The following is a 24,135-nucleotide window of genomic DNA, read 5'->3' as shown; positions in this document are numbered from 1 at the left end:
TCTGGTCCATGGGGTCATGAAGAGTCGGACATGACTAAACGACTAAACAACAACAACAACAAATACCCCATCAGAAACAACGTGGTGGGGATAGATTGGATAGTGTGCTGCTGCTGCCAGGGGACAGGGAAGGCACAAGGTCTACCCTTGTCACACATTGTTTTCAAACTTACAGGCATCATCTGAACCAGGGCTGCAAAAGTTTCTCCTAGAGGCTGCTTACTTGTTCACAAAGTCCGAAGTTTTTATCTGCTGCTCTTTCCTAAAACAGTAATAGCACACAAGCAAACTAAATCTCTTGGGCTCTTTCATACACTTGGCAGCACATATAAAAGTAAATGAACCCTACTTTGAAAGTGTTGCTTACTAGTGTACTACTACTACTACTACCATAACTAAGAAAGAACTTTGATAGAAGTAGAGATGCTTGAAGTATTTGATTTATGTGAGTTGTTACACAAACTGACTTGATTCACACTTCTGGCTGAAAGTGTTGATGGTTATTCTTTGGACTTTTCACTTCTTTAGATTTTCCAGTGCAATTCTTGGATTTTAAAGTTCACATTTTTAGATTAAACATGTGTAGGTGTATTTATTGTTTGAGAAAATATGTTCAAAAATGTGTTTGTTTTTTACAGATCCCCCCCAACCCCTCCAAAAAAAAAACCACACAAAAACTTTCAAAGGATTGCACTGCACCACTTTTGCATTAGAATTCACCTTGCATGTCCTAGGTGGCTTAATGCGGGGTGGCACTGTGGTCTAAAAACTACCGAGCCTTTGGGGCTTGCTGATCAGAAGGTCAGCGGTTCAAATCCCCACGATGAGGTGAGCTCCCGTTTCTCTGTCCAAGCTCCTGCCAACCTAGCAGTTTGAAAGCATACCAGTGCAAGTAGATAAATAGGTACCGCTGCAGGGATAAGGTCAACGGCGTTTCCGTGCATTCTGGTTTCTGTCACAGTGTTCTGTTGTGCCAGAAGTGGTTTAGTCATTCTGGTCAGGGGTCCTTTACCTTTTAGCTAATGTTTAATACAAGACCCCATAAAGTTATTCCAACTTCCTTTCTTTATTCTAATTTTTTCTTTTCTGGCTCTTGGCCGTGCATCATTTCACCAAACTGCTTGGTATATTACAAGCAATCAGGTTCTACTAAAATTAAGAGTTCTAACCTTTCTGTAAAGTAAAGTACCTCAAGTGTGCATGGCACTTCTCTCTGAAAATTGATTGTTTTCGCTTTTTCTTTACAGCTGAATGTGGTGGACGTATTCACGCTGCTACTTCAGGCCGCATTCTGTCTCCTGGTTATCCAGCTCCATATGACAACAATCTTCATTGTACTTGGATTATAGAAGCAGACCCAGGGAGGACAATTAGGTATGCATGCAGTCTCAGCTATTAAATTTAGTATTATCCAAGTCATAGCACTATAGGTTTTACCATTATATACATACCTCGTTCTTGTTTGATCTTTTAAGGAGTAAATTGCAAGATTAAAAGATCCCTGATTCACTATATTAAAACAAATACTTCCAAAAATCATGGGTTTCCATTGGTTATATATGTATTGTAGGACCAAAAGGGACAACCTTTGATGTGCAAACATACTAGGATGTAAGCCTTACTGAACTCATTGGGACATACTTGTGACTGAACATGCTTAGATCTGTGTTGTAAATTTCTTTGTGGGCAGATAAGCCCATCATATCAGAAGTAGCCATTAATGCTATTCTACCCATGCTTCGTCTTTATTTTTGCCATGAAGTGGCAAAAGATATGAGAGCACAGGATCCCAGCCTGTCACCTTTCATGGCATCTTATAGGATCTACTCTACTTATTAGAACTGGATCTAGTTTTAGCAATGAAAGTAACTATATTGGCCTCACTGAGCTAAACTGATCTGCAGAATCACATTGGAAGGGTTTCTCAGGAAGTAATTCACAAACTATTAGAGAAGTCATTTCCACAGCAAGAAAACTGCCCATTCTTCAGGTGGAGGAGAAATAGATGACCCTATATAGTAGTGCAGATGCAATCTCTCAGGAATGATAGCATATTAGAATTTTTGTGATGCATTCTAACTGCAGTAGAATGAAAATCCTAATTCATTGTACTTTTAAGTATCATGTTTACTCTCAAATAGTTAATATTCTTACATAAATAGGCTAGAGTTTAGCTGGGGAGGGAAACTGTTTGCTAAAATACTTTCCTTATACATATTCAGAGGAATTCATAATTTTTTTCCACACAATTTCATTTTCTTCTTCCTAGAATAGAAAGATAACTGTATTCCCCTAATACTAGACCAAAAGACACCCACTCAATCACGAGCAAATTCATTGCTCCATTTGCATTTTAATAGGAATGGCAAATGTGAAATTAATATAGAATGAAATAAGAAATTACAAACAACCATCTGTAGGTAGAAAACAGATTTAATATTTACTTATTAGCAGCCTTCTGAGTCAATATTTATTACAGCAAGGGGAAAAACGGCACTGAACTGTGACCATTTCCAATAAGTGTGGCTCTCTGGGCAGTGTTTTACATCATCACATGTAATGTTTAATGTTTAAAAAATGTGGGTGGTGCTTCACAGTGTGGAAATGGTAACAAAATCTATGAAAGATCATGACATGCTTATCAGCATAGTAGGCGTTGTCATGCTTCAAGTGTATTCAGGTCTCCAAGGTCTGACTTATAATGTAACTGATCAGACATTGAACTTGATATGGGAAAAGGTAAAACAACCCACCAATATTCTTGCTTACTTGCAGTTGTGAATGTCTAATGTTAAGGAACGAGTGAGGCCCTGAACAAAGTGGCGTAATGCAGTGTGCACATGTTCAGGGTTTCAGCCACTCCACCACATACACACACCAGATTTTCATCCTCCTGCAGTCAATATGTTGCGTCCACTGAACATGTTTGGTCCTCAGTGGTCTGGTTTGAGAGGGTGTTGGTTTGAACACACTGCTGCCCAATCCCAATTCCATTGGGTTCCAGCACAGATTTCTGTGGGCAGCTCTAGGGACATTTAAAAATGGCTTCTTAGTGTGAACCAGGAATGGCCTTCCCAGTCAAGCAGGTGGTTGTCTCTTTTCATCTATCAAAATAAAAAAAATCCTTCCAGTAGCACCTTAAAGACCAACTAAGTTAGTTCTTGGTATGAGCTTTCGTGTGCATGCATACTTCTTCAGATACACTGAAACAGAAGTTGCCAGATCCTTCTTTTCATCTATGTGTCTCATCCTTTGTCTTTCTCCATGGCATTCCCTCTCCCACCTCGCCTTCAGTGCCACCATCTCAGTAGTTTCCAGTTCATTGGCACTGAGCAGACTTGGTCTTCATTGGGATATTTTTGGGTCATTTCCGCCCTTTACAATTTATTTTGTGCTTAAGTTTGTTGATTATATGCTCAGAAATAAGACATTCATTCAGTAGTTCATTTTGAGCTGTGAATGTCCAATGTCAAGTAATGCTTCTGAATTTAAAGGAGGGGTTGTGGCGACAAGGCACTTAGAAATGAATTCCTAAATGTATGTTGGTTTTCTTTTTCTTCAAATTAATTCAGTCCTTTGAAACACTTTATTTCTGGGTATAAAATAAGTTTTGGAATAAAGGAGATTTTTTTTTGGGGGGGAGAGCTAATTGATGCTACCAGCTTATTTAATCTGGAAGAGAAATGAAACCGATGCAGTGTGCAGCTAATGGTTGTAGCACTGCTGGGGGTGCTACAACTACAATGTCTAATGGTAGGTGAGAGGGGAGGCGACAAATTGTGGTGTCACACACGGTGCCAAGGTCCGCCACTGTGTAAGTCAATGTTATTGGGATATGTCTGGTGGCATCCACATCTTGAGGATTGTCAATCAGTTCAGCAAGAGTTCCAATTAAAAGGTCATGTGTTGTGGAGTTTGCATACATGTACCCCAGATATGTCTGCAACTAACCAAAGAAGAATGCTGATAAACCAGGTTTTCTTCCTTTTTTTCTGGACATAATTTGTAGCTTCATGTTAATTATTATAACCACAATGAAACAAAGAAGATTCACACTTACATTCATTCAGATTAATGGATTCAATCATGGTTAATTATGTGTTGTTACATGCCTGTCATTCCTTAATCTGCCCTTTTTATTTAGCACCAAAGGTAGTCATGAATGACAAATGTCTCACATTCTTCTTTCATTTGCAGTCTGCATTTTATTGTTTTTGACACTGAGGTGGCTCATGACATACTCAAAGTGTGGGATGGTCCTGTTGAAAGCAGTATTCTACTGAAAGAGTGGAGTGGCTCAGCTCTTCCTGAAGATATTTATAGTACCTTCAACTCCCTGACTTTGCAATTTGACAGTGACTTCTTCATCAGCAAATCAGGATTTTCTATCCAGTTTTCAAGTAGGTGGATTTGTTTAGTCCTTGAGTAAAATCAGGTTTTGGCCTTTCATGTTTTTGTTTATAATAGTGTGGTCTGGTACGCCATCTTGAAAACGAGTTTCAGTCTGGTAAGAACCCAAAATCTATTGACTGTATGCTGAATTAGCTGACATCTGCTAAAAATATAAACAAACAGTTCCCCCAAATATTCTACTTTATGCTTCTTGAGAACTAGCATATTTCAATTTTGTATTCAAATGACAAAATTTTAACATACGTTGTAATATACAGGGGTGTCTCAGATCAGATTCTGCCTGAAAAACTTTGCTGTGCAAATTGCTGCATTTCACATCTGTCAGATGCTGGGTGGTGGTTGCTCGTGAGTAACCAGGCAGGACTCTGACCTGTCTTTTACAGGTTTTATTGTGCAAACTATTTACAGTGCAGATACACAAAGTTCATGTCTGTCTGAGTCACTTGCAGAATCCGGGAGTGGCCCCTTCCGGCTTCTCCCCCAACATAAGAACTTAGACACCCCAAATCTCCGCCTCCCCTCCTTGTTTTTCACCCCTCTGCTCAAGCTGGACGACGGAAATGGCGTGTGTGCCTCTTGGCCAGCCGGGTTACGTGAGGCGCTTGGGCTCTCAGCAGCATCTTCGAGCCCTCTCTTCACTTCACCTTCCCTCTCTTCTCCACTGGAGGTGTGGCTTTCCCCCTTGCTTGAAGAGGAACTGCTCCTCAGAAGCGTAGGAGGCTCCCTGTATCCCAAGGGCATCCCTACCTCCCTCTCCTGTTCCGATGGCAGTCCCTTGACAACATCGAACAAGGCATTTACTTGAATCATAAACATTTCATTCTTGAAGGGAAGCAAGCTGTGCAGAGTAAGAAGCCACTGCTTCCATTCCGTTGTTCCCCAATACACTGAACCATTTCACTGATGACCGCAGCAGCATAGGAGTTGTTTCTGGCAGCGCTCATCCCATGCTACTGTGGCAACATGTGAAAGGCTGGAAATGTGGGTGGGATCTCTCTCTCATTTTTTACCTAGTTGAGAAAGGGAGGGGAAAGGACTCACACAGCTGATCCTGTGCACATGGTTTTGGCCTATCAAACATTTCCAGAGCGACACAAAATAAAACCATTAGAAAGTGGCTCTTGAGCTGCTACAGTAATTCATCTTCATCAGTAGCAGTGCCGGATTTACGTATAAGCTAAACAAGCTATAGCTTAGGGCCCCACTCTCTTTGGGCCCCCCAAAAAAATTAAAGGGAAAAAAACCCTGGATGTACATTTCCAAAATATAAGATAAAAAACAAATAAAATAAAATCTACATACAGTGTTTTGTGTGGTATAGGCTCCTATGAGTAATGGGCCTCGCCTGCTAGCCTGCTCCCTAAAATATCACTGGTTTGCTTATTTTTGTATATAGGGTGACTACATTCTGCCTGTGCAAATGGCTTTAGATACCTATTAGGTCCATAAATTACCATATAGCATATATTCAACACAAAAAACAGCGACAATTTGTTCTTGACGAAGGACAGCTGGACATATAAAGGGCCCCATTATCTTCAGTAGCTTAGGGCCACATCAAACCCTGATCAGTAGCACCAGAATCTCTTCATGACACTGCGATCCATGAATTGTCTGGCGTTGGCATTGCTGCACATACTGGCCTCATATTCAGCCAAAACAGACTTGCTAATTCAAAACAATGCCAGTTTTGTCCAGTATAGGGGGAAAAAAATGTTTGGGTTGGGTCAACAATTGCTAGGGGAAATGCAACTTGGACCTTCTTATGCCCCCAGTTTTGCTGTTTACATTGTTCCTGTGCCTAGCAACTGTGCATTTTAGCAAAGGATCTATCGGTAAAGGATTCTTGAGTGATCTACTGGTGGTGGTAGTGTGTGTGTGTGTGTGTGTGTGTGTGTGTGTGTGTGTGTAGGCATGTCCAATCAGAGAACTTGATTGCATTTTGAACTGCAGAGTTATCAGAGCTCTGACAAGCCTTTCATGGGATTCCTTAGTATAGAGTCTTGAAGTAAAAATAGTCACTTTTATGAGAGATAATGCTTATTTATATGTTACCATAGTTGCATAATTGAGGACTGGATGTCATTGACTCCGACCACATGGTTTGGTCATCTGTACCAAAGCAGTGTGGAAAAAAGTCACGACATTTTTCTTCCCATACAGTTACAGTAACACAAAATGGCTCTTAATGTTGCTCTTATGAATAATCTTCATGGCTTACAGCTTGGTTGCAGATGTTTACGAATTTTCAAAGATTAATTTTTATGTGCATAAATTTATGCTACAGATTCCTATACATAAGTTTCCAACACACACACCCCTCCTTTAATAAGTATGCTGATGTAGATGATTAATTGGATGAATGCAAATGTATTTTGCTCGCAAAATGTTTGGACCCCATCAAGAGTCCATTGTCTCACCAGCTCAGCACAGCATGTAAAACACCACGAGGACATGAACTGACTGGTGTGATTATGTTAATTGTAATCAGCCTAACACTTTTCATTAAAACTTAATTACCATTTAATCATGCATAAAAGGATAGAAAATGGAGTTCAGTGTGCATCCCTGACCTTTACTTTGCAGGGTTAAATATATTTAAACTAGTTATTAGAAACTGGGGTTCCTAACTAAACATCTCCCATCAAGTCAGAGAAGTACTGGTATGTGTAAGAAGGTAGAGAATGAAATGCCTGTTAACTGAATAACCAATTCTCTTTAGCCACAGTAGACCTCTGACCTTAAGAGTATCCAAGATCAGATTAATTAATTAGCAGACTTAGAGTTTGCTGGCCTTTTCATTCCTGTTTATTTATTATATTATTTGCTGCCCTTCATTACCACTCATGTTGGGGCAGATGACAGCAATAAATAATACAATAAGATGTCAGATACAGTTAAAACTGTCAAAATAATCAAGCATAATACAACAAAATGCAAAACAAAACACTTAGCCTACTTCCCGACATTTCTAACAGATTATTTGTTGATGATGGCATTTATGACAATCAGCAAAAGAAAAGAAAAGAAATATTAGCATCAGACTGCTAAAAATGTTTTCCAGTCATTTATGCTCTCTACAATTATACCATATAGCACCTTAATTGCACCAAGGCGTTTGATACTCATAGATGCAAACAGTTAACCATAATGGTTTAGGAAACAGCAAGTGAATGCATGATTCCTTCTCTGTTTTCATTTACCTTCCTCCTGGGTTGAAACATCAGATCTTGAGTAATTGTGGAGTGGGAGGAACATACTCAGAAATCATAATTGTTTATTACAGTTCAGTAAAAGTAATAAATTAGGTTCAGTTTGCCTTTAATGTGAACTGACCTAATTCACACTTTCCCAAACATTCCGTGAACTGAACACCCCTTAAAATTTGTGCTTCTCTGAATTTTACAGTGCAATTCTCTAACCAAATAACATGTACGAAACAACATAAAAATGCATTACATTTGGTCAAACTGCTTGCAAAAATGTGTACTTTAGGATAAATGCAGACTGAAATGCTGGCAAATTTTCATGAGTATTTTTTTTAAAAAAGTGCTTTCAAACTGATGCAGAAGTGCAGAGAAATTAACTTAAGATTGGAAAATTGGGAACCTGAGAGGAACCAAATTGTCAGATATGTCTACCCCTAGTTATTTCTTTTTGTGAAGCAGACTTTATTGATTAATAATTGGTACAATACAATTGTTCTTGAAGTTCACACATCTAGAGAATTACAATAGATCTGCAGTTATATTGTTGAAGCACACATTTCACATAGGAGGGGCAAAGCAGGTGATTTCTGCTCATGCAGTGGGATTCCCCTTTCTCTCTCCCCCCTTTAGCCCCTCAACAATCTCTCAAGCTCTCTCTGGAAATAGATTTTGAGGGTATGGGGAAAGGCTTCAAGAGGAGGGGGAGGAGAGGAGTGGAAGCCTGTTCTGTTCATGTACTCCACCATTAGATATAACCCAGAGCTTGCTGATGGGAAAGATGCCAGGCCATAGGAACAGCCTTTCTCCCCTGTATTCTGAGGAGTCTAGTTTAGGAAATTAATGCTTGACCATAATTTTCTTAGCCATTGTGAGAGTTGCACCATGTTATTGAAATGAATGAACTACTGCCTACTTCAGTGGAAAGGAAGTAGTGGCGGAAAGAGCGGGAAGCTGGCTGGAAAGGAAAATTATATTAAATTTTTAAAAATAATCTCAATCAATCATTTTATTCGCATGCTGCCTTTACAAAGTTAAAACCATGCTCAAGGCAGCTCACAACATATAAAAATATACATAACTGCAAACATAACAGAAGTAAGGTAAGGTAAAGGGACCCCTGACCGTTAGGTCCAGTCGTGGCCGACTCTGGGGTTGCGGCACTCATCTCGCTTTATTGGCCGAGGGAGCTGGCGTACAGCTTCTGGGTCATGTGGCCAGCATGACTAAGCCGCTTCTGGCGAACCAGAGCAGCACACGGAAACGTCGTTTACCTTCCCGCCGGAGTGGTACCTATTTATCTACTTGCACTTTGACGTGCTTTTGAACTGCTAAGTTGGCAGGAGCAGGGACCGAGCAACAGGAACTCACCCCATCGCGGGGATTCAAACTGCCGACCTTCTGATCAGCAAGTCCTAGGCTCTGTGGTTTAACCCACAGCATCACCCGCGTCGTATAACAGAAGTAGTCACAGACAATAAACAAACCATCAAAAGTACACAACCAAATTGATCAAATTTCCACATTTATAATAGGGTACAAAATAAAAATTTAGGAAAATAACAGCAACAACCTAATCCCTGTAACAAAACACTATCGGCCCATGATTCTGTTCAGCAACCTCAGCTTTTGTAGCTGGAGTCGGTCAGGGACCTGCTATCCCCGGCCAGGTGGGAAAAGACCTGCAAGGCAGGGAGGGATTCACAGCAATGATGGTCTAATACTTAAAAAGAAATTAAACCAAACTTCTTCATTTCTTTTGGTACATCTTAAAGTTGACTCATATACTATTTTTCTTTATGCTGTAGCATAAAGGTTTTGCCCTCCTCTCTCCTTACTCAGATGCATAAGTTTCTTCTTCAAAGTGTTACTTTTAAATAAATTGTTCTGTCACTGCATGGATTTCTCCACCTTCTTCTCACCCTGCACACCCGCTAAATCTGTCTTGGAGTTTCCCCAATCTTCTGCAGCAGATTTAGGGAGTAGGCAGAGTGTGCCTGGAAAGAAGAGAGGTGTCAAAAAACAACAACAAAAAAAAACCCCTGTTGAGCAAGCAGAAATCCTTGCATTGTTAGGTCTCATTAATGGAATACTTCCATGAGACCTTATATCTGCCTATCAGTTATTGTGATTTCCTCCTGTACTTTCATTTTTGTGAGGGTAGAATTGAGACAGAGTGAAGCAGAATGGAGCAACAGTATTCAATATGCAGGTTTCTACATTCCCATACTTAACCACATAAACCATTATGGGTGCTATTTGTAAGAGAGATCTGATATGGAAATATTATAAAACATCCCCTGTACAGGTAAAAGAAAACAGAAGGAAGCATGAAAAATCAGAGAGATGCAAAACTTATCTGAAGTATCAATGGGAAACTTGGTCTAAAATGACCTGTTTTCTTGATGATTTAAATCTGCTTTATTTCAGTTAACCCTCCCTGGTGTTGAAGTGGTTAGCTGTTGGCTTAGATGGATTGCCTTTGTTGGCTGAGCACTAAACGCTTGATACGCCTAAACCATTCTAGAAAGAATCAGAACCAAGCTGGAGCAGTCCCATGAATTGTGTTAGGTCCGTGGAGTTGGCAGCAGTTAATGAGCTGTACTATTGAAGGCTGCAGGCAAGTCTTAACACAATCAGTCGTGTGAAACTGCTCCTAACAGCCTTGGTGGGTGGTTAGTCAACCAGGACTACTGTCAGTGCAACTGCCAGGCCAGAAGATTGATGATGTCCTTGTGTGCTGTGCCTAGAGCTGGAGACCAACCACTCAGTCAGTAATCACCCACTACCAGGATCCCTCCAGCCTCCGGGGAAGTATCATTGGCATGGTAGGATAACTGTTCATCCCCACCCCACCCCAAGAATCCTCAGGACAATGTTTTTCCGCCCTCGTCCTTCATTCTCCCTGACAGCAAGGAGTTATTATGTTGGAAGTGAGGGGTATCTAGATCTCAATCATCAACCTCCCTATTCCTATTAGCTTTTCCAAGTCTGCCATCTTGACCTAATAGGGGAAAATACTTGTTCCCAGAGAACCTGTAGCTTATTGCACATCAGAAATGCCCACGATATCTGTTCAACAGGTAGATAGCTGTACATGGGACAGAGAGTGTGAAACGCAGGGGAGTCTCCACATCCCTACTGGAATTCTACCTGCACCATTGTTTTGGATTGATTGAGTTTACTTATATACAGTATTCTGCTTTTCCACAATGAGCTGGGCCCAAAGCAGCTTACAGCAAACATTCAAAACATCGAAATACGGGGCGCTGGAAATGCAAATATACAAAATGCAGAACATGTCAGTAAATGCTGTAGTTTAATTTACTTAATTGGGGGTTTGAGGTTTTCGTTAGATAATGGAAATGAGGGGCGGAGTGGTATGCCCTGACCTCCTTGTCCTGCTGCTGAACTTGCACATCTGCTTAACTCACCTTGTCCGCTGGTTCTCTCTGTAGCTCCCCACACTAGGTTGCTCTTAATTTATATGCCTGGCTAGTTGCTTCCAGTCTAGATAATCAGTACTCTCCAGGAATGGCTGCAACTGCTGTGCGATGACTTTCTCCAGTACTGTACCTAAAAAGGGTAGGGACTACTGACCAAGAGTTGCTGTGTGTCCATGAATCCAGGGTGGGCTTCTAGAGGAAGGATAGCAGGTGATTCCCACTCATGTAGAGACACAATAACTACATTATGAACCCACCCAGTCTGCTCTGATTTTTGTTCTCTGTTTTTTATGTTTTCAGTTGTATCTGTGTCTGATAAAAATAAACACAACAAATAAATATTTTCTACCTAAGATCAAGAGGCCAATAGCTTACTTACTGTATCTTTGGTTAGCACCTTTATGCCAAAATACTGTTATGGATTTGTAGATTCCCTGCTTTCTCCAGGTTTCTGGGTGCCCTGCCTCCCCCTAGATTCCTGTGTGTTGGGTTTTAAATCAGTGTTTAGAGAAGGAAGGTAACAGACATTGAAATTAACAGTGTAAAAATACAGACAAGACCAGGTCATTTAGAGCAATTGATACTACAGATGCTGTCCTTCCCCTGGCCCTGAGTAGTGGGCAGGGACAAAATAGTAGGGAGGGGGAGGTTGCCAGGGTTACAGGGGGTGTGATGTCACCACAGGAATTTTGCAGGAGCTTTTTGGAGAGAGCATGAATGAAGTGGGGGCAGGATTGCATGTGGAAGACCAGGGACATGGCTGGTTACGACTCTAGAATCAATCTTGCTGAAGCTATGGGAGAGGCAGCAGCAGACACTCATAGCGTGTAAGATTCTGCACTTCTTCCATAATGGCTTGGGTGTGCACATGTGTAAATAAAACTATATATCTTAAAGACACTACGGTCTCCACTATGTCTCATTCCAAACACGAACCCTGGTTAAGTGCCAAGACCCCTGGAATCCTGCATCGCTCGGCAGAGATTGGGATGGCCCATAACCACACATCACTTAACAGCCATCAGAAGAGAAGTGCTACACCTGCTCAAGAGTCTGTAATGGCCCAGATCTTATAATGGCAACATTATCACCAGGCACTATAATGTGAAGCTTGATAAGAAGAGTAGGCAGAAGTGTGCAGCCCACCTGGGGGAATGGGGCTTCAGATGATAATGATCATATCAGCTAACCAACTGGTCAGAAAGAGAGCCATGTTCCTACTTAAAGACATTCATTAAGGGACATGGAAGCTGAGCGAAAAGGGTAAACAAAGCAAATTAACAAATTCTTTTGATTGGATTAGCAATTTGGGAGCCAGCCACTGCTGTCGCTGAGTATGTCGCTGCCTCTCCTCGCTCCTCTAGGATGATCTTAAGCATCACTGGCTGCACATTGAGCACATTTGTCAGTTTCAAGAGCCACAGGACATAGTCTGGCAAAAAGACTGTTTCAGCAGCAGCATCTGTCTCTGCGTCTGCCTTGTTGGATTCCCGCTGACTGCCTGACAAGATGTAGGGACGTGGATCATGACTGTGGCAGGCTATGCTGTGTGCTCTTGCCAGGCCGCTGTGAGATATTTTCAAAATGATTTTTTCTGTGAGTGGCATTTGTTTTGCATGAAAGTAATATTAGTATTCCCTCTTGAGTAGCTTCATTTGTATTAGCATTTCAGTTGTGGCAGGATGGAAGTGAACTAAAGTACAAATTACATGTAATCTGTTGCTCACTATGGTTTCAGACATGGGGTTTCCCCAAGCGTACCAGAGATGCCCCGGATTTGACCTGGGCTTTTTTGTATGCAAAGGAGGTGCTCTGCCACTTTTGCTGTGTTAACACCTGAAAGTTTAGCGTTAACTCTCACTCTGATGACTGAACACGGCAACTGCCCTAATAGATAATAGATTCAGGTAGGTAGTCATGTTGGTCTGACGCAGTCGAAATAAATAAAAAAAATGTCCAGTAGCACCTTAGAGACCAACTAAGTTTGTTCTGGGTATAAGCTTTCGTGTGCATTCAGATACCGTATATGCCATCACTATAGGATAATGGCAATCATAGAGGAATATGTTGGTGAGTTTGTAATGAACTGTGAAATGTCTACAGTAGGTACTTAATACCATACAATCTGAACAGGGAAGTAAGAAAGCACTCATTACATGTAAGGATATTCTTATGAGTTAGTGGGGGGAAAGGAACCCCCCCCCAAGATCTGTGGGTGCCAATTTCCCGCTCTAGATTCTTGAGTGCTGGGGTTTAATCATAGCTGACAGTCTGAGCTTATTTTCCGCTAGACAAAGGGGCATAGGGAAGTGATGGCCCTGCCATTAAGCCATATACAAGATAAAAGACCCTACAAATAACTGAGGAGAGTTTACCAGGGCAATGTGGGCATGATGTGGTACAGAGGTTTTTTTTTGGGGGGGCAATGTGTTATGAGAACAAGAATGAGGAATTCAGGAGAACTCCATGTGGTGCTGGCTGGAGGAGTCTGCACCAACAGACCAAGACCAAGACAAAGTATGAGTATCAGAACCATCTTGTTGTGAATTTATTTTTGTGCAATCAATGCCAATGACAGTGACTTGCTGTGGCAAGAAGACTTAGTGATGCTATCTCTCTGACTTATGTGGTGAATTCAAATAGATGAGCAGGGCCACATGATGGGAATTCAGTGAAGGAATGCCTCTCCCTATGGTGACATTTGCAGCAGTTCTAAGCCCTGCTGGGGAAATATAGGATTGTCTGTGCTCATTCGGCAATTGAACTCCAAACCACTTGCATTTCCATTACAGTGGTGCCCCGCAAGACGAAATTAATTTGTTCCGCAGGTTTTGTCGTCTAGCGAATTTTTCGTCTTGCGAATCACGAAATCCCATAGGAATGCATTGAAAATCAATTAATGCGTTCCTATGGTCAAAAAAAGTCCAAACAAAGCCAAATTTGGTACAACAACAGTTTATTAACTGCTCTTTAAAGTCACACATACTGTAAAGAGCAGTTCAAAAATTGAAGGGAAAATAAATTAACTTTATAAACAAAACATGTCTTTGTTTTTAGACAAAGGAAACAAAGTCGCGAGACGTTTTCGTCTTGCGAAGCAAGCCCATAGGTGAAATTTGTCTTGCGAGGCAAATCGAAAACGGAAAAACCTTTCGTCTAGCGAGTTTTTTGTCTTGCGAGGCATTCGTCTTGCGAGGTACCACTGTATTTGGATTGCTGGGAATATGATATTAAAGAGTCCCTGTTCTAGTCTTCCTGCTACCTTTTTATTCATAGCCCAGTTCTTCTCTGCAGTTAGCACCACTATTTTAGCCAGCTGGGGAAATTTTGACCCATTTCCCCAGGCATCTGACAGGGATGGTCACCATCTTGCAAAGAGGTACAGTGACTGAGCCTTGAGAGAAGCAGTAGTTAGGGATGCCACCATCCTCATTTTTCAGTTCAGCCCAAAAGTAATAATTCTTGGTATTTCAAAGGGAGAGGGGATCTGCTCTCGGCTGACATGTTCATTTGAATCACTCATTTCTGGTGACTAGTTACATGATAGTTTATGAAGCTTGTGGGAGAGAACTTTTCTTTAACTATCCTTGAATATTATTGCTACATTGTTTCTTTTATTAGTATTAATAATAATAACATGCATTAACAACTTTCTGTCTGATTTGAAAATAGTCAGTTTAGAAAGGAGGGCGGGAAATAAACATATCTAGCAGGTAAAATACTCAGCTGTGATTTGGATACAGGTTTCGCTTTCTACAGACACCAAAGCTCATTTTATCCTCAGAAGGCTTTTGATATACAAGAGAAATATCACTGTGACTTTGTGACTTTTGTTGCCTCCCGATTCTCTCTTCAGACTCCCCCCCCCCCAGACCTTCCACATTGACCAGGAAGATCTGAAGAGAGCTTGTAAGCATGTTTGGGTAACTGTACTTATAACCATTCTTATTATTGGGAAATTTGGATGCAAGTATTAAAATCAGATTTTGACTTAAATTGAAGTCATGGTATGCAATATTCCCAGCAAAATGATTTAATTTCCATGTGATTAATAAATGAATGAATGAATTCTGAAATGTCATTTGGTTTTATTTTTTACTTTGGGTATGTTTTCTTCTTTAATACATTCATAAAACCAAAAAGACATTAGGTGTATTATTCTGTTTGTTCTATTCTGAAAATGGTGGTGAAGTTTAGATGACTGACAGCTGAAGGGAATAAGAATGATTTTGGTAGGTTAGTTGTACAGAAAATGTAAACCCTAATGTTATTTTCTAACCTGCCATCATTACCCTTCCCGGAGGAAATTGGAAGGAAATTGGAACATGATCCATCACAGTGGGCAATTTCCTACAGAAGCAGTCATATACACAACTTTCCTGACATAACACACAAATAACAAAGAAATGTTTCTGTTACAAAACATGTAGTGAAATGCAAGGCTTTGAAATATTCATAATATGTATCTGAAACTTTGGTTTTCTTATTTTTATTTGCAGCGTCAGTTGCATCAACCTGTAACGATCCTGGAACTCCTCAGAACGGCAGCAGATATGGAGACAGCAGAGAACCTGGGGATGCCATCACCTTCCAGTGCGACCCAGGGTATCAGCTCCAAGGGAAGGATAAAATTACTTGTGTGCAGCTGAATAATCGGTTCTTTTGGCAACCTGATGCACCTACATGTATAGGTATTGAGATGGAATGTTAGATTCTCTTTAAGGTTTTAATCTAAGATACCACTGCATTCTGATATTCAAACTGGGTCATTCAGGGTGGTGTAACACTTAGAGGAAAGGCCAGACTTGCTAGTGTATCAGAAAGAAGTAATACTTAGAGCCAAATAGATGTGAAGTCAGTGGTGCGAATGTAATTAACACTCACAATACTGTTACTTAAATAGCAGCCAAAGGAAAGCCACAGGACTGTGGGCCTGGAGACAGAATATATTCTTTCTCTTTCTGTCATTACTCTCTGAAGCTGCTATTTGCATTTCAAGGGGAAAAGCCATTGGAGCCAATAGAAGCAATTGCAGATAGGTAGCCGTGTTGGTCTGCCATAGTCATAATAAAAAAAATTCCTTCCTGAATGGAAGCAATGTCATCTCTAGTTCGACCTTTAGACAAGGGATGTAAAGCCGACTGATTAGCCTATTTGGTTTTCCTTTGTTTGTTGTTTGTTTTTGATGCAAATAGTTCATTTAGGAGAGTCATTATGGCGAAGTACCATAAGTGTATTTTACTAAGAAGGATGACCTTGAGGATTATGTAGTTTAAAATGTTCATTATATTAAACATAGCAGTACTTCAAGCCTCAGAGGTTCTATAAAGGCAGAATAAAATAGAGCATTTAAAATGCTCACAAAGTATTACTCTTGTATACTAGGGTAGCTGAGATTTAATAGCTCTTCTTTTTAGCATTCTGACTGTTGTCAAACAGACATTCATGTTTGTTTAATTTTTTTTCTTCACTTTTTTGCTGTGTTCACATTTTATAACTTCTCTGAGAGCAGCTCTGTATTTTACCTCAGGCTGAGTCATCAGAAGATGTGGAAAAATTTTGAGTCTTCACTAGAGTAATAACTTACAAAAGAGCTATTTTGTTAGCGTGATCTATTTTTAAACAAAATAGCCGCCTGGACTGATTACTATTGTTACAACAATGAGAATTATAGGTGTTCAGTACCACTGTTAACAAGACCCCTAATTTTAAGTGCATGATTGCAGATTTAGTTGCCTACCTGCCAGCACAGAATTGTTTTTTTCCTGTTAGTGTCTGCCTGGATACTTGGATTGGGAGACATCTTTTTTTAATCAAGTAAAGTGATTTTATTGGCTTTCTTTTGTCTAAAGAAAGATAGACGAGAATATAGACAAATCCTCAATTTTGAATGTTTCTTTATGCAGAAGCTCTGCACTGCTGAAGGAATTTGTTAGAGGAATAGCCAGACACATTATTAATACCTTCTCAAAAGGCCTTCCTTCCATAGGATTGTGTGACTATGGTTTGGGGTTGTTTTGCACTTACCCAAAATATAACGTTTTCGTTCCTGGAACCTAAATTATGGAATTCACTTCCCAGAGAAGAATTCCTGGTTAGAACCGGATGCAATTTTAAATAAATCTCGAATAAAGGTAAAGGTAAAGGTACCCCTGCCCGTACGGCAGTCTTGACAGAATCTAGGGTTGTGCGCTCATCTCACTCTATAGGCCGGGAGCCAGCGCTGTCCGCAGACACTTACAGGTCACGTGGCCAGCGTGACGAAGCTACTCTGGCGAGCCAGAGCTGCACACGGAAACGCCGTTTACCTTCCCGCTAGTAAGCGGTCCCTATTTATCTACTTGCACCACCTGGGGGTGCTTTCGAACTGCTAGGTTGGCAGGCGCTGGGACCGAGCAACGGGAGCGCACCCCGCTGCGGGGATTCGAACCGCCGACCATGCGATCGGCAAGTCCTAGGCGCTGAGGTTTTTCCCACAGCGCCACCCATACTTGTCACACTTCAAAGGAAAGGCCTTAACACTTTGTCATACTTTGACCTATTTAATAAGCAAAATCTCTCCTTTCATACGTCTTTGCTACCCCAACCCCTGCTCCTGATACGTGACATATTTTACAGATGTTCCTTTTCTCTTCCATCAGGTTTTAGGAACCTGGATGTGAAATGACTATGTTGCTGCTTCTGTCTTACCTTATCTTTCTCCTATTATTTTGCAGCTGATTTATTAATGCTTTGTTGTTATTTGCTTTGTTGTGTTTCATTTCTACAGTATTAGAATGGCAGATTTTGGCAGCAGTCCTGTGCACAGTTCCTCTGTAGCTGTGGAGAGAGAAAGGCAGTGTTTGCAATCCTCCCCAGTGTTGAGGATGCTGCCTTTTACTCTTTATCTCTAAATAGCAGACATAGCTCATTATCTCCTAATTTTAGCAGGGTGGTGGTCAGCGCTAGGATTGGGAAATGAAGCCCTCTGGCTGACCTTTAGGTAGTGATCTCCACTGAACAAGCAGAGGGCTTTATCTCTCAATTGAAGTCCTGAGAACCACAGTACTGAGAACGGGGGGGGGGGGATAAAGCTGTGGGGGCTGGCAGGCCACTTCCTGTGGCTCGGTGGACCATAGCCAGCCTATGGTTTGTGGGTTGGCTACCCCTCTTGTATCAGAATAAGGTGGTAGCTGCTTCATACATGCAGAGAGCATTTACCTTCTTTAAAACACACACACACACACACCAAAAAAACTTCTAACAGTGTGTACCTTGCAAAACCTAGTCCAATAGTGGACTAGGCTAGAATCTTTGTCCCTGTTATGCTGTTTCGACTTGCACATGGAGTACATATCTGGGGGAAGGGAAGGGTAATATTGGATAGTGATATACTGTAGGCACAAGGTACATGCATGCGTACGTAAACACGTTGCAAACACACACATTCCTATATGTGCTTAGTTCTTCTTGCTCTTGGATTATTGAATAGCAATTAGCTAAAAAGTAAGATGCTAGAAAGGAATAATTAAATGTATAAGGTCTCAACTTACTTTGACAATTGCCAGTGCTTAGTGTGACCATTGTGATCAATTTTGCTTTCCTCTCCTCTGTGTTCTGTGACAGCTGCATGTGGTGGAAACCTCACAGGCCCGGCAGGTGTTATTTTATCACCAAACTACCCGCAGCCGTATCCTCCTGGGAAGGAGTGTGACTGGAGAATAAAAGTAAACCCTGATTTTGTCATTGCCTTGATATTCAAAAGGTACCATTTCTAGAGCCATGCTTTTCTTTTTCTTTTTTTACAGCATGTATTTATTTAAATGTCACATTCAAAAAATCACATCATTTATCACTTCATAGCATTTCTAATTACTTTCCCCCCCCCCAAGCAATGCCTTACAGCCTTCATTTAGAACGTTCTGTGTTGTGCTACAGGAAGATTTAGAAGCGAATAAGAACTTAAGAGAAGCTCTGTGGGGGGCATCTAGTTTTGCTTCCAACAGTGAGCAAATGCCTGCCAGAAGGGCGTCAAAGCTCCTGAGTCTAGATGACCCTCAGGGTCCCTTCCAACTCTTTGATTCTATGAGTCCCAATGCTAAAATTAGAGGGGTGCTGGAGGGGGTCTTGCTGCTTTACTTTTTTGTGATGGCTTTCTTAGCTACTATCCTTAGACGGCTGCAGGGGACCATGGTTTGACTAAAATGGAGAGGGAGAGGAGGTAAGGGCTGGAAACTAGGTTTTATTAAACTCCCCCCACCTGCCTTTTCTGCTGTTTTCCCCTAGTAGCTGATACTCAGAGGGGAAAAGGTTCCCCTTAATAGTGCTGATAGACTAAGTTATCCACTAAGATAATGCCCATCATGGCATCATGCGGCAGTATGTTCTATAATTTAATTATGCATTGTGTGAAGAACTACTTTATTTTGTCCGTCCCGAAGCTACTACCAGACAACGTTGTTGGATTGCCCAAGTTCTAAAGAGGGGCAACATTTTCTCTCTGCCTAAGCTCTTCACATTTCCCCCCCCCTAATCTTATAAAATATTATCATTGCTTTACCCCCCTCCCCATGCAAAAAAGTCCTGCTGTGTTTCCTGATAAAGAATGTGCCCTTAATTATTTTGGTTTCCCCTTTCTCTCTTTTTGGCATGGGGCCATACACAGAACTATACACAATATTGTGAATGCTTTGCACAATAGATTTATAAAGACATCATGAGTATTTGCGCTCCACGTTCGGTCCCTTTCCTAATAATCTCTAACATGACATTTGCTTTTTTAGTACCACTGTACAATGACTTGACATTTTCACTGAGCCTCCTGAGGTCTCCTTCCTGGTTAGTCACAAACAGTGTAACTTTATAGCAGTATATTTATACAGTTAGATTTATGGTATGGTGGGTGAAAATTTTCATATGTTTGCTTTTATAGTGCTAAATACACAACTTGTGTATTAGAGCTTAGTGCCATCTGCCAAGTAAATCCTTTTTAAGTTGCACTTAGAACAGAGCTTCCCAAACTGTTGGTACATATGCCACAAGGTATTCTAGGGGATATCTGTATACTTTCTTCTTCAGGACAATGTCACTATCCATATATTGACAGAGAAAGTGGAAATAAGTATTGCACAGGGCTTCCACACTGTGAAAGCCGTAGAACAGTGAGGACGTCCAATGCAGTGATTTAATTTTTCAATAGAGCTGCTAGCACACCAGCTTGGGAAGGATACAAAATGTGATTTGCTACTGCTGATACAGGGCAGTATTAGTACATCTGTGATTTAGTCCATCTCTTGAAGTCAGTGTGAGAACTCTTGACTGACTGCAGCCTTCTTAAATTGGGAGGTGTGTGTGTCATATTTGATCCTGAAGAGCTACAGAAAGGTACATTTCTTTCTTCTAACCAGCACTCCATGCACATAAGGGAATAGATTGTTCTGCGGCACTTCTCCCTCCCCCTTTCTTTGAAAATTTCATTAACAGGGTATAAGAATTAATTAAAGTGAATGTGGGATGTAATCACCGCATGCTAAAGGTGTTGAGTATCTATATTACTGTACTAGTTTACTCAAAGCAACAGAAAAAGTATAACCCCCACCAAGTGCAAATCAGGCAGTGGGGAGACAACATTTAAAAATATATTTTGATACAGGTAAAAAAGCAGGAGAAATTAATCTCCACTTCCCCAAAGACTGCTTTATATTTTCCAAACTCTATCAGCTTTTTACCATAAATATTGGCTTTCACCAGTTTGGGTTTTCTGCTTTTTATTTCCTTTTTGGTGCTACAACTATATTACTCCAAATGTTATATGAGATCAGGAGCATTTTATAGAAGATAATTCTGCTCATAATTTCTACTGAATCTTGTCTTCCTATGGCATCTCCTTGCACTATGCTCTATGAGGAGACTCTCCCCAAAATACCAAATCAGTCAATTAAGAAAAATATGGGTAGAACCACAATTACCATACAAGTGTTGGGCTCCTGTTTATATTCCTAGTTGTTAGGACTATGCTTAGTTTGTAGTTTTCTCTCTCTCAAGGGACTTACTGCACTCAGAATATTCTGATACTGAGCCAAAAATGCCCCTCTACTTCCACAACAACATTTGCAGGCCATAATAACGGGTACCATTACAGTGATCAGGGGTGGGAATGATAATAGTAATGTTACAACTTTTGGAAGAAAGTGGTGTGATTTTGCTACAGCTACAAGTTGTCACAGTCTCTTCTTAGTAATCCAGTTATTGCCATTTTCCTTCAAAATACCACCCTTCTAACAATGCTGCAGGGTTCCATAACTTTGTTTCGGGGCATCGTGAGACTCAGGTGGCAGTTTTACTGCCCAATAGATAACTTTGTTTGCTCAGTGCTGAGATATTTTAGCAATTCAGCCTGGCATTCGTGAAGACCTATGTGGGTTTTGCATTTTAAAAACCTGATTTGAGCACTCCCAGGCATGTGCTGGGATCAACGTCTTAATTTCCCTTTAAAGTTCATCTCAAACAGATTAATTTGCACAATTTTTGAGTAAAGTAAATGTCTTGATTCCCTAAACTCCAGTAAACAATGGTGTTGGACCTGTTTAGTAATAGGTAGGTAGGTATGTGGATAGGGCAGAGAGACACAGAATGGTGATAAATGCAAAAAAAGAAGAAGTAATTTAAGCTTCTAAACTTTGAAGGAGTTACAAAAGAAGTTCCAATTACTTTAGTTAAAACTGCTTTCTAGGGATCAGTTAATAGTTCCAGTTAAGGTACTGTTAAAGTAGATAGTGACATTACCATCCTCAAATGAAACATCAGCGGAACCCAAAGAGTTCTGAGAAGACTTGTGACCACGTAGGAAACACCCTTAAGCCGCTGGAATCTAAGGAACAGGCAAAATATATAGAGGCAAAGGGGTCCATGCCAGATTCTTCCCCATGAAAATGCAGCTTGGGTTGGCATATATAGGATTTTAGTTGCCCATCTTCTTGTCCCTATCCAGAAAACACCGAGGGCCAAAACATTCTCTAATAAGTATTAATAAGGAATGGTGGGGGGAGCTTGAACAAAATAACAGTGTGGCATTCTGAAATAAATTGCAGTATAATAAGTTAGACTTTACCATTTGTTCAAACTTTAAGAGTGTGGGAGAGAGAAATCCTTTATAAAAGTGCACCACAAATCTTAGAAGTAGAGTTGGGATGTTGATGCCATTATCTTTTTTTTAAGCAACAACAACAACAACAGAGACATTTTATTTCTTGCTTCTCTATTTCAGTTTCAACATGGAACCCAGTTATGATTTTTTGCATATTTATGAAGGAGAAGATTCCAACAGCCCTCTAATTGGCAGTTTTCAAGGCTCGCAGGCACCTGAAAGAATAGAAAGCAGTGGTAATAACCTATTTCTGGCATTTCGTAGTGATGCTTCCGTCGGCATGTCAGGATTTGCCATTGAATATAAAGGTAAATTTAACAAAATATGTATCATCACATGAAATGTAAACACAAGATTTCCCCCCATCTACTTGACATGTTGTGAGGGATCATGCATAAGTTTCTGACAAAGTTTGTGAAAATTAGATACAGATTCGTAATCAAGTATAGCTGAAGAATATTGATGGCGTTACTCTCTCATGTATGGTGCATATCATCAAAGTGGCTATGATCACAAAAAGAACCAACATCATTATAATCATATCAGCTGAACTGATTTTATCGTGTAAGCTCTTGTAGGAAAGGCATTTACATAGGCTATAAAAAAAGCCATGAGGTCATCCATTTGTGATGGAAAGCTCTTTTTTAGACAACTCCCTGCTCCCGAAACACTTGAACGCCATTTTTAGAGCCATGCTGTATATAGATGTGGAAGCCATTTTTTAGTCCAGTTATTTTTTTAAAATATATTTATTTATTCATACATTATTTACTTCATTTGTTTAGTTGCTAATTTGCAACTGGTTTATACATTTCTGTAGTTACAGTTCATTTTTGTTTGCCATTGTTTCCAATGGAAAACCCGGCCAATCTTCTGCATCCTGATACCTCAATGTTTGCCTCCAAGCTACATTAAATTTTCAGGTATTCTTCAAGGGGAATATATGGGATATACAGTGGCACCTCCGGTTGCGCACGGGTCAGATCCCGAGGTGTGCGTATCTGGAGATGCTGCTTCTGCGCTGTAATGGGTATGGGGTTGCTCGTGCGTAAGTTGCCGTCTCTCCTGGCTATGTTGCCTTGTTAAACCTTTCTGTCTGGACAGCCCTTCAATTCGTGGCTGCCTCAGTCGCTAGCAGAATCCGTCAGTGGGCGTTTCTTAAACCTCTTCCAACATAAAAGTTGTTTGACTCCCAGTCTCCTCCTACTCTCTCTGCGTGGAAGTCTTCTGCGTAGGGAGGGCGCGGGTAGCGGAGGACCCATGCTCTCCCCGCTGGTGTCCAGTGAAGAGTCCTGGAGCCCTCTCGCCGATTCCCCCATCTGCCCCCCTTTATCCCTGGTGTAACGTTGATTTGCTTCCCCCTCTGCTGAACTGCCTCTCTCCCTGCTTGGCCCTTCTCCAGCATAATTTGAGAGCCTTCCCTCCGCCTCAGGCTCCAATGTCAGTTCCCTGACATGTGCATTTGCAGGTTTAGCGCTTCTGTGCATGCGCACGGCGTGTAGAGCGCTTCTGTGCATGCGCGTGCTGTGAACCCCAAAAAATACTTCCGGGTTTGCCCGTATGTATCCCAAAGGATACGTAACCGGAGGTTGTGGCGATCACACAGGGTCCCCGGACGTTTCACCGTCTATTGATCCCTGTGCCACCACTTGATTTCTCAACGCCACCACCCAGGCCCTACCTGGTACAATACTGAGTCTAGTCAGGGTTAAATTGGAACACAAACTTTTGTTTATTTATTGCAGTTTAACAAGCGTGTGGTTTCATAAACGGTATCGGTCAATTACAATCATGGGGTGCCTATCCAGACCTATAACTTCTGCTACCTGCTCTCACTCACTAAACCACCTCTCAGATATTTACTTGTCTGTCTTGCCCCTAACTATTCCTGACTCAGCTTATTTCGCTATACTAACTCAACCTACCCACAAACTCTATCCCAATT

The 24,135-nt window shown here is 40.9% G+C and overlaps 1 protein-coding gene across 5 annotated transcripts in view; it reads left to right on the top strand.

The window, feature by feature from the left end:
• CSMD1 (CUB and Sushi multiple domains 1) overlaps nucleotides 1–24,135 on the top strand; it is a 997,036-nt gene that overhangs the window by 822,728 nt on the left and 150,173 nt on the right. For all 5 annotated transcript variants that reach the window (XM_082215381.1, XM_082215380.1, XM_082215382.1 and 2 more), the window contains 5 exons: nucleotides 1,248–1,374; nucleotides 4,198–4,400; nucleotides 15,565–15,756; nucleotides 18,671–18,809; nucleotides 22,311–22,498. In XM_082215381.1, the coding sequence (XP_082071507.1) occupies nucleotides 1,248–1,374; nucleotides 4,198–4,400; nucleotides 15,565–15,756; nucleotides 18,671–18,809; nucleotides 22,311–22,498 (849 nt within the window). The remainder of the gene's footprint in view (nucleotides 1–1,247; nucleotides 1,375–4,197; nucleotides 4,401–15,564; nucleotides 15,757–18,670; nucleotides 18,810–22,310; nucleotides 22,499–24,135) is intronic.

This window comes from Podarcis vaucheri, assembly GCF_965113315.1.
Source record: "Podarcis vaucheri genome assembly, chromosome: 3".
Classification (NCBI taxonomy): domain Eukaryota; kingdom Metazoa; phylum Chordata; class Lepidosauria; order Squamata; family Lacertidae; genus Podarcis; species Podarcis vaucheri.
This window is presented reverse-complemented; position numbering and strand designations above follow the sequence as displayed.